The sequence below is a fragment of the Oculina patagonica genome, chromosome 4, assembly GCF_052425735.1.
Source record: "Oculina patagonica isolate OP01 chromosome 4, crgOcupat, whole genome shotgun sequence".
NCBI classification, from domain to species: Eukaryota; Metazoa; Cnidaria; class Anthozoa; order Scleractinia; family Oculinidae; genus Oculina; species Oculina patagonica.
The window spans coordinates 60,120,826-60,136,300 of NC_135761.1; the positions used below are offsets into that span (position 1 = coordinate 60,120,826).

General features: G+C 37.4%; 1 protein-coding gene across 3 annotated transcripts; it reads left to right on the forward strand.

Moving 5' to 3' along the window:
• The first annotated feature begins 1,775 nt into the window (after positions 1 to 1,775).
• Positions 1,776 to 10,147, forward strand: LOC144650958 (contactin-associated protein 1-like). 3 transcript variants are annotated; one of them, XM_078510800.1, is made up of 4 exons: positions 7,324 to 7,561; positions 8,721 to 8,969; positions 9,058 to 9,184; positions 9,326 to 10,147. In XM_078510800.1, exons 1-4 carry the CDS (start codon positions 7,466 to 7,468, stop codon positions 9,946 to 9,948), a joined length of 1,095 nt encoding a protein of 364 aa, XP_078366926.1. In that variant the 5' UTR covers positions 7,324 to 7,465; the 3' UTR covers positions 9,949 to 10,147. The 3 variants fall into 3 exon arrangements, with proteins under 3 accessions (XP_078366928.1, XP_078366927.1, XP_078366926.1); XM_078510802.1 differs by lacking the exons at positions 7,324 to 7,561; positions 8,721 to 8,969; positions 9,058 to 9,184; positions 9,326 to 10,147 and adding exons at positions 1,776 to 2,560; positions 2,892 to 2,970; positions 3,216 to 4,127; XM_078510801.1 differs by lacking the exons at positions 7,324 to 7,561; positions 8,721 to 8,969 and adding an exon at positions 1,810 to 2,560.
• Positions 10,148 to 15,475: the final 5,328 nt, after the last annotated feature.

The following is a 15,475-nucleotide window of genomic DNA, read 5'->3' on the forward strand; positions in this document are numbered from 1 at the left end:
GTTTGAATTAGGTACATATAATACAAATACTACATCAGGTCTTTTATATGACATTGAGAAGGACTTTTTAGTTTCCTAGACGAGAAGGAGTGTATTTCATTGACATTTGCTTTTGCTTAAAATCTAAAATATTAATAAGCCCTTCTTAGATATATTTACTGATCAGTTATTTTCGAATTCTGGTCTGCAGGTCATGTATTTTCTATCCAGTTTCGCAGTCGCATCTGACAATTGCTATGACATTCACTGATGTGTGGTCAATCCCCAAATTTAATCATGTCTTAAAATAAATAATTAATTTTTGTATAAGAAGTAGAATGCGACACTGATAAGCTCATAAATTCCCTTCACTTCGAATTCTTCTCTTACTGTCGATTCCAAATTTGAAAACGGCAATCTCCACGCACTTTGGTAAATTGCTAGAAAAATAAAATTGGATACACCGAAATATCTATCAATAATATCAGCCGTAGATTTCTTCTTCACCGATGTGCAAAGTTCCAGTATTAATACTCAGACCACTATTCGGTCTTGTTGCGTAGGCTTGACGCTTTCTTCCGACAGCGTTAATTGAAATAGCTATATAACAATTTAGCAGATTCGATGCAGCTATCTTATTTCTTCAAATACTGACCTCTCTCGTTAAAGGGGCTACGTCACGGGGGTTTCGCAGATTTTTGGTTAAAACTGTTCTAAAATTAGTGGTAGGCAACTTAACTCATGAAAAAATTATCTTTGAACTTCTAAAGGAGGATATAACCTTAATTTGTGGTTAGCTATATATCAAGTTGCTCGGCAATTCAACTTACAAAACTCGCCATCAAACATGGCGTCATCGATATCTTCATGATTTTTCTTAGTTGTAAAGAAATCCTTGTTATTTAACAAATTTTCCCTTTATTATGTTATTTAGATACTTCTTGTGCTGTAAAATTGCATAAAAACTGCTTAGAATTCTGACCCTCAAAGGGAAATTAGCAGATATTTAGAGAAATTCTCTTGATTGGAAGCAGCGATATGGATTTTTTGGATCAACTTTCGAGCCAATTTTATTATCAGAAGCAACTTTTTTGCAAAATTACGGGCAACTTTTTGGGAAATATTGAGAAACTTGTGGAAAGCCCTATATTGAAATGCGTCGAATTTCAACGATTATTGTTCATATACTCAAATTCTCTTATCTAGTCAACTGTGACTCATTTTGAACATTATCATAGGTTCTCAAAAAACATGCAACAAAGCATTACCATGACGGACGGAATATTCGACTGTTTGCAACATTTCAGTATGTTTTAGTTAATTAGCCTGAAGCAGAATAGATACTTTCTAGAAGGAAGGAGGATTATCAATTATTTAATGTGTTACAGATTTCACCAGAAATAATTACGCCATTTGAATGCAAATTGCAGACAAATTTTTAAATAAATGTTTTTCTAGTGATAATATAAGCTTATTTAGCTCACGAATCTTGAATAAATGGCAAGAGATTGAGTAATAAATATTTCACGGAAAACAAAAGGGGATTCAAAGGGCTTTTTTGATTTTATTTTCTGTTTACGAACCGTGTTTACTTATCTATTTGATATTTCGACAGTATGTTAAAACTAATGATTAATTCAGGAATGTTAGTATACTGAAAGGGGAAATCTTGGATCTTAAATAACAACTGAAATTATAACACTTACATAAAAATGGTAGAAAGTTCATATGCACAAGATACAATTGTCAAAAGAACAATGTGCAAAAAATAGAGAGTCAACGGTTGGTATTCAGTTTTTTTTTTTTTTCTTTTTTTTTTTCGTTTGACTTCCCCTTTCCATTACGAACTTCGGCAGGTGATGAGTTCTATTTTATATATTGTTTTCGTCAAATGATTGGCTCAAGAATGTTTTATTAAAAAGGGGAAGTCTTTCTCTTAATTAACAAGTCGAACAAGAACATAAAAACACATTGCTTAAGTTCAAACGCACGAGATGCAATTTTCGAAAAGAACGATGTTCATTTCAACTTTCACAAATAATAAAACAAAATTATCCAAGTTTTCAAGAATGGCACGAGTTGAGTAATAGGTGATGCATGACTGCCACTTAGGAAAACCAAACAAACAAACAAACAGCCAATCAATCAACCCACCGCTGACATTCCCCTATTAAAGGAAAATTCTCGCTGTCTCTCTTTCTTCAAACGACACATTGTTGTCGCTAGTGGCCTCGCCATGGTACTCCTGCCACTCCTGTTGTTTCTGTTCTCTCAGTTAATGATGATGTACACTATGGAAGACAGTGCTCTTTATCGAAATCCAACAGGCGACTTCTCTGTTGGTGACTTTAAGCGAAATCCCTTCCACTACTTATGGGTGAAGAAAATAACATCGTCCATGGTGGCAGATCATTTAGATTGCACTTTCCTTTGTGTTGGTGAACCGAAGTGTTATTCGTTTAACATGGCGGCGTATCCTGACTCGAAAGGCCTTTACCTGTGTGAGTTGTTGGCCACTGACAAGTACAGAGCAACTAAAAAGTTTCACGCCAATGCTACCTTCCATCATTACAGCCTTTGGGTAATAGTTTGTAGATCAGGGCCCGGTTGTTCAAAGCACGATTAAGCTAATCCAGGATTAGCGTGAAATTTGGTTTCAATTTTTTAACATTTCTTTGAGGCTTTCTGTTTATATTATCTCTCCCACAGTTTTGACGTGGACCAATCTCAAACTTCACAAAACATTAGCTATGGAAAACCCTTCTTGACAAGAGAAATTAAAACCTCGATCATCTTTTAATCCTGGGTTAGCGTTAATCGCCTTTCGAACAACCCGGCCCAGGCCGTTGCAAGTTTTTGCTGATACATCAATACATACTGTATATTATAACTTAAGTTAGCTTTATTTTCAGTCTCCCTGTGAAAGCGATCCTTGCAAGAACGGTGCCGACTGTGTTCCTGAATATGAATTGAACTCCTATCGCTGCCAAGGTAAGCTGAGGCTAGGTTCTTTGGAACTCACTGCGAATTTGAAGTGACATGGATAAACCGTAAAAGATCTCCCCAGCACCCTGGGGAGTGCCTGGTGCATTATTGCCGATTTAAAGGGAAGCGGGTCTGTTTGAGGGGCTGGGAGGGGGAAGAGGGTCATAGAGCAAAGTCTGGTGTTCGAAACTTTCCTGTCCACCTGTAATTGTCAAACATAACTTGGAATTTGTTTTAACATTACCTTGTAGAAAGTAAAAGCTGTAGTGACATCAAGTTGCACAATCCCAAAGCTCCAAGTGGTTCTTACGTCATCGACCCTGATGGAGAAGGAGGCGTGACACCTTTCACTGTTGACTGTGACATGACTGACAAGAACAACGTTGGCGTGACAGTCATCAGTCACGACAGTGAAGAAAGAACGTTGGTAAGTGGATGTGAAGATTCAGGCTGCTACATGCGTGACATACAGTACATTGGGGCAAATCTTATCCAGCTGGGAAACCTAACAGCCGTCTCTACACACTGTGAGCAGTTTATCAAGTACGAATGTTATCACTCAATGCTCTTACTCAACGGTAACATATATGGGTGGTGGGTGTCACGTGATGAAGACAAGATGACGTATTGGGGAGGAAGCAACTCAAGCTTTCCTTACAAGTGCGCATGCGGAGTAACAGGTACCTGTGCAGACAACAGTTACGGGTGTAACTGCGACATAAATGATGCTGTGTTTCGTGAGGACAGCGGTATGTTGACAGATAAGTCCCACCTTCCCGTGATGCAGCTGAGGTTTGGAGATATCGAACCTGGTGAGCATGGAAACCACACTCTGGGAAAACTGAGGTGTTATGGAATGACAAGCAACTGAACCACGTGACACATTGACTTAACATCGCATTTTGACTTGTAAATAAAGTATTGTAAATGTAGTAAAACACCATTTTGATCTCAGTTAAGCTAGCTTGTTAATTGATAATAAAATCGCTACTAAATTTAGGGGACGAAATAAATTATTGAATGTTCACTTACAATAAGTTGATTTAGTTCTTTCATATAGTTATTGATGTTTTAAGTTTTTAAAGGCTTTTAGTTAGATTTGTTATTCATTTGATTTAATATTGTGATTCTTAAATTTTACTTTTTACTACCTTTCACTATTACTCTGGAAATTTTAATATGTAAATATTGTAATTTTAAATTCATTTTTATTGTGTAACTTTTTTAATTTAGTTTAATAATAATTATTGTAATGCGCTTTTAAATATTTTTATAGAAAAAGCGCAATATAAGTATTAAATATTATTATTATTATTATTAAGACAGATATAAGTAATCTCTATTATTGCGATTTGTTATTTCTTTTGTAAAGTCCGCTTTACCAACATTCGCATATAAAAAAACGTAATATAGTAAAAGCATTCTTAATATTGAAGTGAGTAGTAGTTTGTTGTTCTTATGAGTAGCTGAAGAACTTTCAGACTGTAAGGATGGCTTGAATTAGGTAAATGCTGTGTCGAGCCAAGTGTCCCATACTGCCGAAGCTTATCCCAGTTTCTGTAGGGGCTAGGAGCATTTCTACTTCTCCTTGGATGGGATGCTTGTCCATCGCAGGGTTTCACCCCAGTATTATTTCGCTGTTACCTATTGTTACACCAGGGTGGAGAGAGGCACTGTGAGAGTGTAGTGTCTTGCCCAAAAACACATCTTAATGGCCCCGGCCAGGGCTCGAAGTCGGGCCGCTCGATCCGGAGTCCAGCGCGGTAACCATTAGGCCACCGCGCCTCCAACATGGTTTGAATTAGGTACATATAATACAAATACTACATCAGGTCTTTTATATGACATTGGGAAGGACTTTTTAGTTTCCTAGACGAGAAGGAGTGTATTTCATTGACATTTGCTTTTGCTTAAAATCTAAAATATTAATAAGCCCTTCTTAGATATATTTACCGATCAGTACATTATTTTCGAATTCTGGTCTGCAGGTCATGTATTTTCTATCCAGTTTCGCAGTCGCATCTGACAATTGCTATGGCATTTACTGATGTGTGGTCCATCCCCAAATTTAATCATGTCTTAAAATAAATAATTCTGTTTTCTACAAGAAGTAGAATGCGACACTGATAAGCTCATAAATTCTCTTCACTTCGAATTCTTCACTTACTGTCGATTCCAAATTTGAAAACAGCAATCTCCACGCACTTTTGTAAATTGTTGGAAAAATAAAATTGGATACACTGAAAAATCTATCAATAACATCAGCCGTAGATTTCTTCTTCACCGATGTGCAAAATTCCAGTATTAATACTCAGACCACTATTCGGTCTTGTTGCGTAGACTTGACGCCTTCTTCCGACAGCTTTAATTGAAATAGCTATAAAACAATTTAGCAGATCCGATACAACTATCTTATTTCTTCAAATACTGACCTCTTTCGTTAAAGGGGTAACGTCACGGGGATTTCGCAGATTTTTGGTGTAAACTGTTCTAAAATTAGTGGTAGGCAACTTAACTCATGAAAAAAATTATCTTTGAACTTCTAAAGGAGGAAATAACTTTAATTTGCGGTTAGACATCAAGCTACGGCTAAAAATATCGATTTTTTAAGACACGCGGAAACAATTTGAAAAGTAAAGCCTCAATTTTTCAAAGTGCAATCCATTTCCATCCGAGCCATCCACAGCCAAAGACGCAGCTAAACAGTTTCAGTGCTCTAATATAATATACTGGATCATAATTTTCAGCTTTCCTACTACACAAATATAATTTTTAGCTGTTAAAAAATCTGGTAAAACCCACGACAAAGCCCCTATCTCATGTCTTCTCATATAATACCCACAGCCAACATATACGTGCTATATGTTAAAAATTCTGCAGGTATTGCAACGTAGCTTATAATTATTTCTTTAAATAAAAGTTCAGAAATATTGATGCCACTAGGCCTGGAGTAGCAAAGTGAAGGTAAAGGCGACGGAAGAAAAAAACCGCAGACTTTTCCTTTCTCGTGCCTTGCAGATAACATGTTAAGCTTTCACAGTGTGACTGTTGCAGCTGGGGATACTCAGACAGTGAAAACAATCAGACTTTTGTAAAGCATATTAAAACTCCGTTTTCACTCTTTTGATCAATTAAGCTATGAGATATGGCTGATGTCTTTCTTCCAGCCTAATTCGAAATTAACTTTGTCGCTTTGATAAATTAAAGACATAATATAATATAACTAACTTTCGTGTTTTTTTTTTTACAGAGGTTGTTAAGAGGCCGTCTTTCTGAAAAACACCCACTCAAATTCGCGCCAAAAAATAATTTTGCCTGAAACTCTGGCAACTGAAAGACTTTACCGAGGCTAGAGCTAAAACAGATTCGGTTTGATTTAAAATGATTTTCTGGCCGCGTTAGTAGCCATTAAATATTTTGCCCCTCCCGGCCCGACGATATAAGCGACTCGCGCCTGTTGGATATGAGATCGTTATAGCCAACTCGGGGCCCATCTCATATCCAACGCGCGCTCGTGGAATAATTGTTAAATATAGCTACCTTTCAGCAGCATAAGTAATTTGGTTTAAAACGCATACTAGTTTTTTTAAAACGGAAAGAAGATCTTCTCGTTGACATCTTAGCACTACCCCAAATGATCAGAGCTTCAAAAGGATTACATTTTTTTCTTGCCAACTTTTGTGAATATTTTAAGCCTTTTCAAGTGTTTTTACTAAGAGCACATTGTCCTTGGACAATGTACCACCAGGATTGCTCATCAAAATGGCCACCACTGCATTTACCAGCATTGCGCACTTATTATTCTCATGATTCCGCTCGGATATGGCTATTTTGCTCGAATATAAATATCAACTGTATGCTATAAGCTTTTTTTTTTCTCTGAAAAATTGCGAAAAAAAGATACGAGAGGAGGTTAATTTCAGCTATTAAGTTTAGGTTTAGCCAGCAGTCATGGGCTAGTACTAAATGCCGGAACGCCGGAACGCCGCCGGAACGTACGCTTACTATTCACTCCAGTTAGCCTACTTTTCACTCCGGTTAGCCTACTATTCACCTCGGTTAGCCTACTATGTACTTCTGTTAGCCTGTTTACGGTTAGCTCTTTATATTTGTAAGGGTAACACGATATATTTTATGCGTACCGGGTTTTAGTATTCTGGCGTTCCGGGTTTTAGTATCCAGGCGTTCCGGCGTTCCGGCTTTTAGTACTAGCCGCAGTCATGAATACTGAAAACTGATGTTTTGGTCCGCTAGTTATTCAACTTTTGTGGTATATACTAAAACAATTATTCACCTCAGTGTCGGTGAACGTGGTGGATATTTACCTCCACTTAGGCGAATAATTGTTAAATACATAACTGCTACTTAGGACGGCTAACCAAACAAACAGCCAGTCAATCAATCAATCAATGGCTGTCATTTCCCTCCTAAAGGAGAGTTTTCACTCTCTCGCTCTCTCTCTTACTTCAAACGACACATTGTTGTCGCTAGTAGCCGCGCCATGGTACTCCTGCCGCTCCTGTTGTTTCTGTTCTCCCAGTTAATGATGATGTACACTATGGAAGACAGTGCTCTTTTTCGAAATCCAACAGATGACCTCATAGGCGTACGGGCAATTTCTTGCCAGGGGGGGCGGTGAACCATTTGCCCAAAAAAATATCGCAAGTTGCCCAAATTTTTACGAAAAAGTCGAGAAGAAACGAGGGTCCTGCGATGCACTAATATAAGCTACCATAGGCCTACAAATGAAGAGAAAATATTCTCGTGCAGTTCTTGCATATGAATTTATCATATGAGCTCATAAATCACCTTAAAAGAAATAGCTATCTGCCATTTCGACGGCCGAAGATTTCAATGATACGATCTTTTCATTGTTGACTACATATTTGGCATATGCCCTTTCAATGTTAATAAATGCGATGTTACTGACACGTTGCCCCATGGTGCTGTTGAGGTAAGTTTTCAATCTGCGCAATGCACACAATGATCTTTCTGCAGAACACGATGTAGCAAGTATCATGCACTGCGAGGATATGTACCACATAAGAAAACTTTGGAGACATATCAAATAGAACATTCTCTAAAACAGTCATGTAGCCTAATCCGCGCAAACGACGAAAACTCGCGTACATTTTCTGCTCGGCTTTCAGAATCTCGCCCGTCGATTTTGTAAAATTTAGCAACGCGGGAGAAGCTTTCTTTATCAGGGTCGTGTTTTACCGTGACATAAATTTCCCAAATTATGTGACCATCATTGTGTCCATTATTAAAGGAAATATAAATTTATTTGTTATAACGTTTAGAAAAGGAAGTTCATAATAACTGCTTGCTTCCACGTACAAGCAACGCTTTTTTGGTGCATTCATCAAACTGTCCATTCACTGGTTCTTTAAATTTAACATCTCACTAGATTCCACGTTCTTTCTGGATGTATCGATTCTCACTGACGTCTCTACTTGAAATGGTGGCCGCCAGAAATTTACGTCCTACAGTTACGAAGATATCAGCGCCTCTCGAAATAAGGAATCTTGGGTAAATCTTGTTAGTGAATCTGGTCTCACATTGTCAAGAAAATAATAACCACGCCGGCTTCAGGTTAAAATAGAAAATATCTCTCTTTTCGAAAAAAAAAAGAAAACTACTTTAAAAACTGGCTTTGCCCAAATTTCTCTTGCTGCCCAAAAAATCTGAGTTGCCCAAAATTTGGGGGGGCTGCAGCCCCCCCAGCCCCCCCGGCCCGTACGCCTATGGATGACCTTTCTTTTGGTAACTTTAAGCGAGATCGCTTCCACTACTTACAAGAAAAGAAAATAACATCGTCCATGGTGGCAGATCAGTTAGGTTGCCCTTTTCTTTGTGTTGGTGAACCAAAGTGTTATTCGTTAAACATGGCGGCGTATCCTGACTCGAAAGGTCTTTATCTGTGTGAGTTGTTGGCCGCTGACAAGTACAGAGCAACTAAAAAGTTTCACGCCAATGCTACCTTCCATCACTACAGCCTTTGGGTAAGATTTTGTAGTTCAGGCTGTTACAAAATTTGCTGACTCATCAATACATATTGTATATAATAACTAAACTTAGCTTTATTTCTAGTCTCCATGTGAAAGCGATCCTTGCAAGAACGGTGCTGACTGTGTTCCTGATTATGAACTGAACTCCTATCGCTGTCACTGCAAGCTGGGATTCTTTGGATCTCATTGCAAAGTGGAAGTCATTGGAGGTATAAAGTAAATCGAAATAAAGTAGCTATTATTTCTTTATTTTACTCAAATAGCCCGGTATTGGGAAGTTTCTGGCGCAATTGTAGTTTAATTGTTAATGTAAAACATAACTTTGAATTTGTTATAACATTACCTTGTAGAAAGCAAAAGCTGTAGTGACATCAAGTTGCACAATCCCAAAGCTCCAAGTGGTTCTTACGTCATCGACCCTGATAGTAAAGGAGGCGTGACACCTTTCACTGTTCACTGTGACATGACTGACAAGAACAAAGTTGGCGTGACAGTCATCAGTCACGACAGTGAACACAGGACGCTGGTGCACGGATTTGACCCTCGTGGCTCCTACAGTCGTGACATTCAGTACACTGGGACAAATCGTCTCCAGCTGGGGAACTTAACGGCCATATCTGCAAACTGTGAGCAGTTCATCAAGTACGAATGTATTAACGCAGTGCTGTTATTCAATGGTAACATGCATGGCTGGTGGGTATCACGTGGTGGAGACAAGATGAAGTATTGGGGAGGAAGCAACTTCGCCTTTCCTTACAAGTGCGCATGCGGGAAAACTGGAACATGCGCAGACACCAGCGATGGATGCAACTGCGACAAAAATGATGCTGTGTGGCGCGAGGACAGCGGTTTGTTGACAAACAAATCTCACCTTCCCGTAATGCAGTTGAGGTTTGGAGACACTGGAGGAAATGCTGAGTTTGGCTATCACACTCTGGGAAAACTGAAGTGTTATGGAATGGCAAGCAACTAAACCACATTTTTTGACTGATGACTTACTAAATTAACAGCGTCTTTGCAACTGCAACTCAGTATGTTAATATACAGTTACATATAATTGTAAGAACGTTAACTACATGAGCATTTTATAACACCTCGTCCTGTTGATTTATAGACAATAAAAGTGGACTAAATATGTATCAAAGTTTACATTTTAGCTTCTTAGCTTTTTGTCAGTTTTTAAGAAAAACGACAATTTTTTTTAAGTTTCAAAGACATGTTTCGACAGAGCATCTGCCATCTTCAGTTGAATGGTTTACAAAGCACAGTGAGTTGAATAATAAGTAGAAAAAAAATGCTAATCAAGACTTTTTGTCAGTTATGTTTAAGGACATAATCACTTCTGTAGATGCCTGCGAGAACTCTTAATTGTTATCCGCCAGTCGTTTACCGCAAGACAACCCCAAACAAAAGTAATATATCCAAGATGGAATAAAATTTAATTAAATAAATTAAGCCCAACGTGCTTCTTGGCACGAAGTAGCAAAGTGATGAAGATGAAGGTGACAGAAATAAAATAAACGTAAGAGTGTTGTTTTTTCCCACTGCACCTGAGGGCCTGTTTACAGGATTTTATTCTGGAAGGAGTTTATTCCACCCCCATATATTTCTCCGTATCTGTTTACATGATACTGAGACAAAAGTTAAGTCATTCTGGAATTAGTTCATCCCGGTTTTCATTCTGGAATGACATTTTCGTTTTGGAATGACATTTCGTTCTGGTATCATGTAAACACAAAATGAATTTCGTTTCGAGATGAAACCGCATCTCATGAAACCACCTACGGAGGCCACAGTTTGAACTCAAAGCGAAAAAAACGTTATAGCATTTACTGTTTAGCCCAAAGAAGCAGGCCTATGGTCAAATTTAATTTTCATTAAAATTTCAAATGTGGCCATTAATGGGCACAATAACATGTTTGCGCGAAACTTGCGCCATCTTTGTTGTTGATCTCGCGCTAAAGCCATGCACGTGAAAACGCCTTAAGGCCCGTTTACACTGGCGATTTTTGTCGCGCAACTCAATGCAATTTTTGTCGCGCCGAAGTTGCAAGAAGTCGTCGCGATATCGCGGCGATAAAATCGCCATAAAATCGCCGCGAGTTTGCATGCGTCAAAACTAGCGGCGATAAAATCGCCGCGAGTCGCAGGAGTTTCGAACCTGGTCGAAACTCGATGCAACTTTGGCGCGACAAAAATCGCCAGTGTAAACGGGCCTTATGTAGAGCAGGTCGACTCTGTCATATGAATGCAGAACAAACTTCATTCCGGAATCATGTAAAAAGGCCCTTACATGAAGGAAATAAAAGGACGACGATTCTTGTATACACACAGCGTAGTCATGACATCAAAGAAACCGTGCAAATTATAGCTTTTATAAGAAACTATATTGTTTACGGGAATCTTATAAAGCTTTTCTTAATAGCCGTTTAAATAAAGTGACTGTATCTACGTGGAATTGGCAAGCAAGCTCGAGGATATAATCTTGTTTGGAACAGCTTAGTGCATTGTAAAATACAACTGAATTAATTCAGCCTCGATTTCTATCCAAACCACTAGTTGTTAGTCAGTTGTGGCTACTCCACTCAATAGCATTTCACTACGTTTGCTTAACACTTCCTTACTAGGAGTTAACGGTAATACAATTTGTGCGTGTAAGAAAATTCACTGTCAATTCTCGTCGGGGGCTCATTTTTCTTTCTTTGTTTTACGCTTGTGACAAAAGCATATTATACTTTCCTCGATGTTTATTTAAGGTGGCTCCATAGGGTAATCACATATGATGTGGCCCTATAGTGTTATATTTTGAAATGTGGTTTTGCATTCGTTTTTACTCCCAGTTCGCTCAAACTTATCAAATGCAATCAGCAACGATGAAATTGTGTTTTACAGCAATCTCTTTTAAAATTATGGGTTTGAGTCGTGAATAAACACTATCTTTTATTCATAGTTAATTTCGATATATTGTAGCTTTTCATTTGCAATTAGCTGCGCTGCAAAACATCCTGTGACATCTCAACCATCAACTTTGCAAAATAAAAAGCTACATTAAACTTGATTTAGTGGCTTTTAAGGTTAAGGCAATTAATGCCGAAGCTTCCAGAGAATCTACAATAATATAGAAATTAACTATGAATAAAAGATAGTGTTAATGGATTAAGGACGTGAACTTAAGATCACAGTTTTTGTAGTCACTTTAGTGAGGCACGGCCAGCGCCCATTACTGCGCAACAAAGTGTTTTGTTGTAAATAATAAAGATGGTAAATTTTAAGCTCGGTAATAAATAATGAAGATGAAGTGTTCAACATGACTCGAGCATGGGACAAAGAAAAATTCTGAGTCCCCGACGGGAATCGAACCCATGGCCTCCCAGATACCGGTTGGGCGCTCTAACCAACTGAGCTACGAGAGACTCGCTGTGAGCTGGGCCATTTTACTAGGTTGATAAGTGACACGCGTCCTGCATACTGCTAGGATCAGCAATGTCGAAATCATCAAGTTTGTAGTAAATAATAAAGATGGTAAATTTTAAGCTCGGTAATAAATAATGAAGATGAAGTGTTCAACATGACTCGAGCATGGGACAAAGAAAAATTCTGAGTCCCCGAGTGTTTTGTTGTATATATATATTTAAGTTCTTGTTTGGTGTTTTTCATGTCTTAAGTCGAACAAAGTTTAGGAATTTCCGTGATTGTGAACGTGAGTTGAATTTACCGATGATGGAACTAATATATTTAAATCTGTCAACCGTGGGACATCGTGTCTTCATCTTGACATTACCCTGTCAGAACTACTTCTTCTATTACCACCGAAATCCGTTACCGAGGTGAATGAACTTTATTATTAAATTTGTTTATGGATCTTAAACTCAAACTAAGGAAAGATAACTTAAAAGTCTTTACAATATGTGCAACATAAGCAACCAAACGGTGATATAAGCAACGCTGTGAAACTAAGTATAGTTATTTTCACAGTAAGTATAAAAAAGTACTGGCTGCAAACTGTAAATCTTATAGGAAGAATTAAGTTAATGATGACTGAAAGTCAAGAGTAGAAGAAAGTACCACCCTAGAAGCAACAACTTAGTAGAAGGAAAAGAAGCTGTGAGTAACATACTATTTCAAACCAATAAATATATATCTACTTTATTCTTCGTGAGACTTGTCGCTTGCTGGTTCCAGCTGGAGTACCGAGCTCTGAGCTAATCCCCAGAAAGAACCCTTCACACTGGTAGGAACCCCAAAACCCCTTTAACAGAGAGATCATTTAATTCAAAACCACAGAAAAGAAAATGTAGGAATTTTTTGGCTGAATTTAAACACACCAAATTTTAATAGAGAAAATTTGTGAAAAGCAACTCCGTGGATGTGAGAAAGGAAGAAATGAATAATTGATGAGTCGAGACGCGAATATCAAACTGAACAGCAAGAGAATGCTAGCTTTACGTTTTTAAAGTGAATGCTATCTCTTAGATATCGTATTTCCTTACTTCTACGAAAACGACAGTGCTTCGAGAAGACAAGTATCCCGAGAAAAGCGTGTTGTAGCCGCAGTAATCAGTTAATTGAAGTGGAATGATTACGTGACATTAACATAAATTATTTTAATTATTTTTTATACTGGCATCATAAAACCACTTTTAAGTGCTCTGCTTGTTTATTAAAAAAACAAAATTAAGCAGACCTTGAAAATAACTAAAAAAAAATGGTTTCCTAATATTATCTCATAAGCTGTTTTATAAATCGTTCTTTACCTGGTAAAAATTATGCTGGTAAATCTGCTTTCAGTTTTGTGCCTGCCGGCATTGCTCCTAATATCAACTAATGAATTGCCTATTTTAGTCGTATTCTACTCGTATGAATATTAACTTTTAAAATTCAGCCAGAGAATATTTTCTTTCTTAAAGGCTTACACAACGAAAATGTGCGGAAACTGATCAGGAAACTGATTAAATATGAACACGGCAACTAAACAATCTCACAGCCCGAGTTTGAAAGCGAAAGTTAAATGTCTAATTTGTTTTGCCTGTTGTGTTTTCATTAGCAAGCTTTGCTTGTTTTAAATATGCTCAATTTCGCCGTAAATTGTTTATTTACCTAATATACACACGCTCCAAAATGTTCAAACGGTGAAATTTTCGGACCTGACTTTAAATTTTTTATTGGAACACTTTCATTTTTTGTTTGCTTAAATTCACAAAACTAGTCAGTAGTGAAACATTTTCATTATAGGTACCAAATAAAAAGTGTGCAATACAGCAGAGCCAGAACTGGAGATAATGGATTTTTGGCTTCGTTTCAGGTCATTGAAGACATTGTTTGCAGTTCGATATATGATGATACCTTCCATGAGAAACGGTGGTTTTAAATAATAAAACATGTTACGAGTTTCACAACTGAGGAACAATTGGTAAACCATTTGAACAGAAATATGCCTATTTAGCTCACAAATCTTAAAAACTTAAGTAAAAGAGACAGAGTTAATATTCTACGGACAAGAAAACAAGAAAACATCCGCAAATCCGACGGAAATAATGAGTTTCCATTAGCACTTCGACAGGTTGAAAATAACGATGGTGACTGACTGAATGTTAAACCGTAAAAGGGCAGAAAATTTTGACTCTATAAATTAGCGTTAAAAGGGCTTTGTCACGGATTTTACCAAATGTTTGTGTCGTAAGAAAAACTAATTATAATATATAATGGTCCATTTTTATTAATAATCTCTATATTTGTGAGCATTGAAACTGTAAACAAAAAATAAGGCGTCATTCAATGGCTACGGATGACTCGGATGGAAATGGATTGCAATTTGAACTGAAGATTAGGCTTAATTTTTCAAATGGTTTCAGCGCGTCTCCAAAAAATCGATATTTATAGCCGTGGTTTGATTTCTCTCAGCAAATTACGGTCATATCTTCCGTTAGATGCTGAAAGATAATGATTTCCATGGTTTCATCTGGCTACCACTAATTTTAGAGCAGTTTAGAGCAAAATCTGCTAAAACTTGCGACGTAGCCCCTTTAACCTAGAACACAAAAAGTTGTTAAGTTCGTACGCACAAGATTCAGTTCCCGAAAGACAAATGTGCAAAAATGAAGACATTAAATGGCCTGTTTTCATTTTTCAGTTTCCTCTTTAGTATGCGTTCCTCTTCCATTACGCACTTCAGCAGGTGGTTAAAATATCTATTTGGTTTTGTAAAACGCAATATTTATTTTCTTTTAACGGAAAGTAGATTTTCTCGTCGACATCTTAGCACCACCCAAAATGAGCAGAGCTTGAAAATAATTACATTTTTATCCTGACAACTTTCGTGAACTTTTTAAAGTTTACCGGTGTTATTACTAAATCACATCGTCCTTGGACAAATTAAAAATTATTTCTCACCAAAATTTGCTAATCAAAATTATTACCTATTATGCTCATAATTCCGCTCGCATATAGCTATTTTGCTCACATATAGATATCAACCGTAATGAACATCAACTTTATTCAAT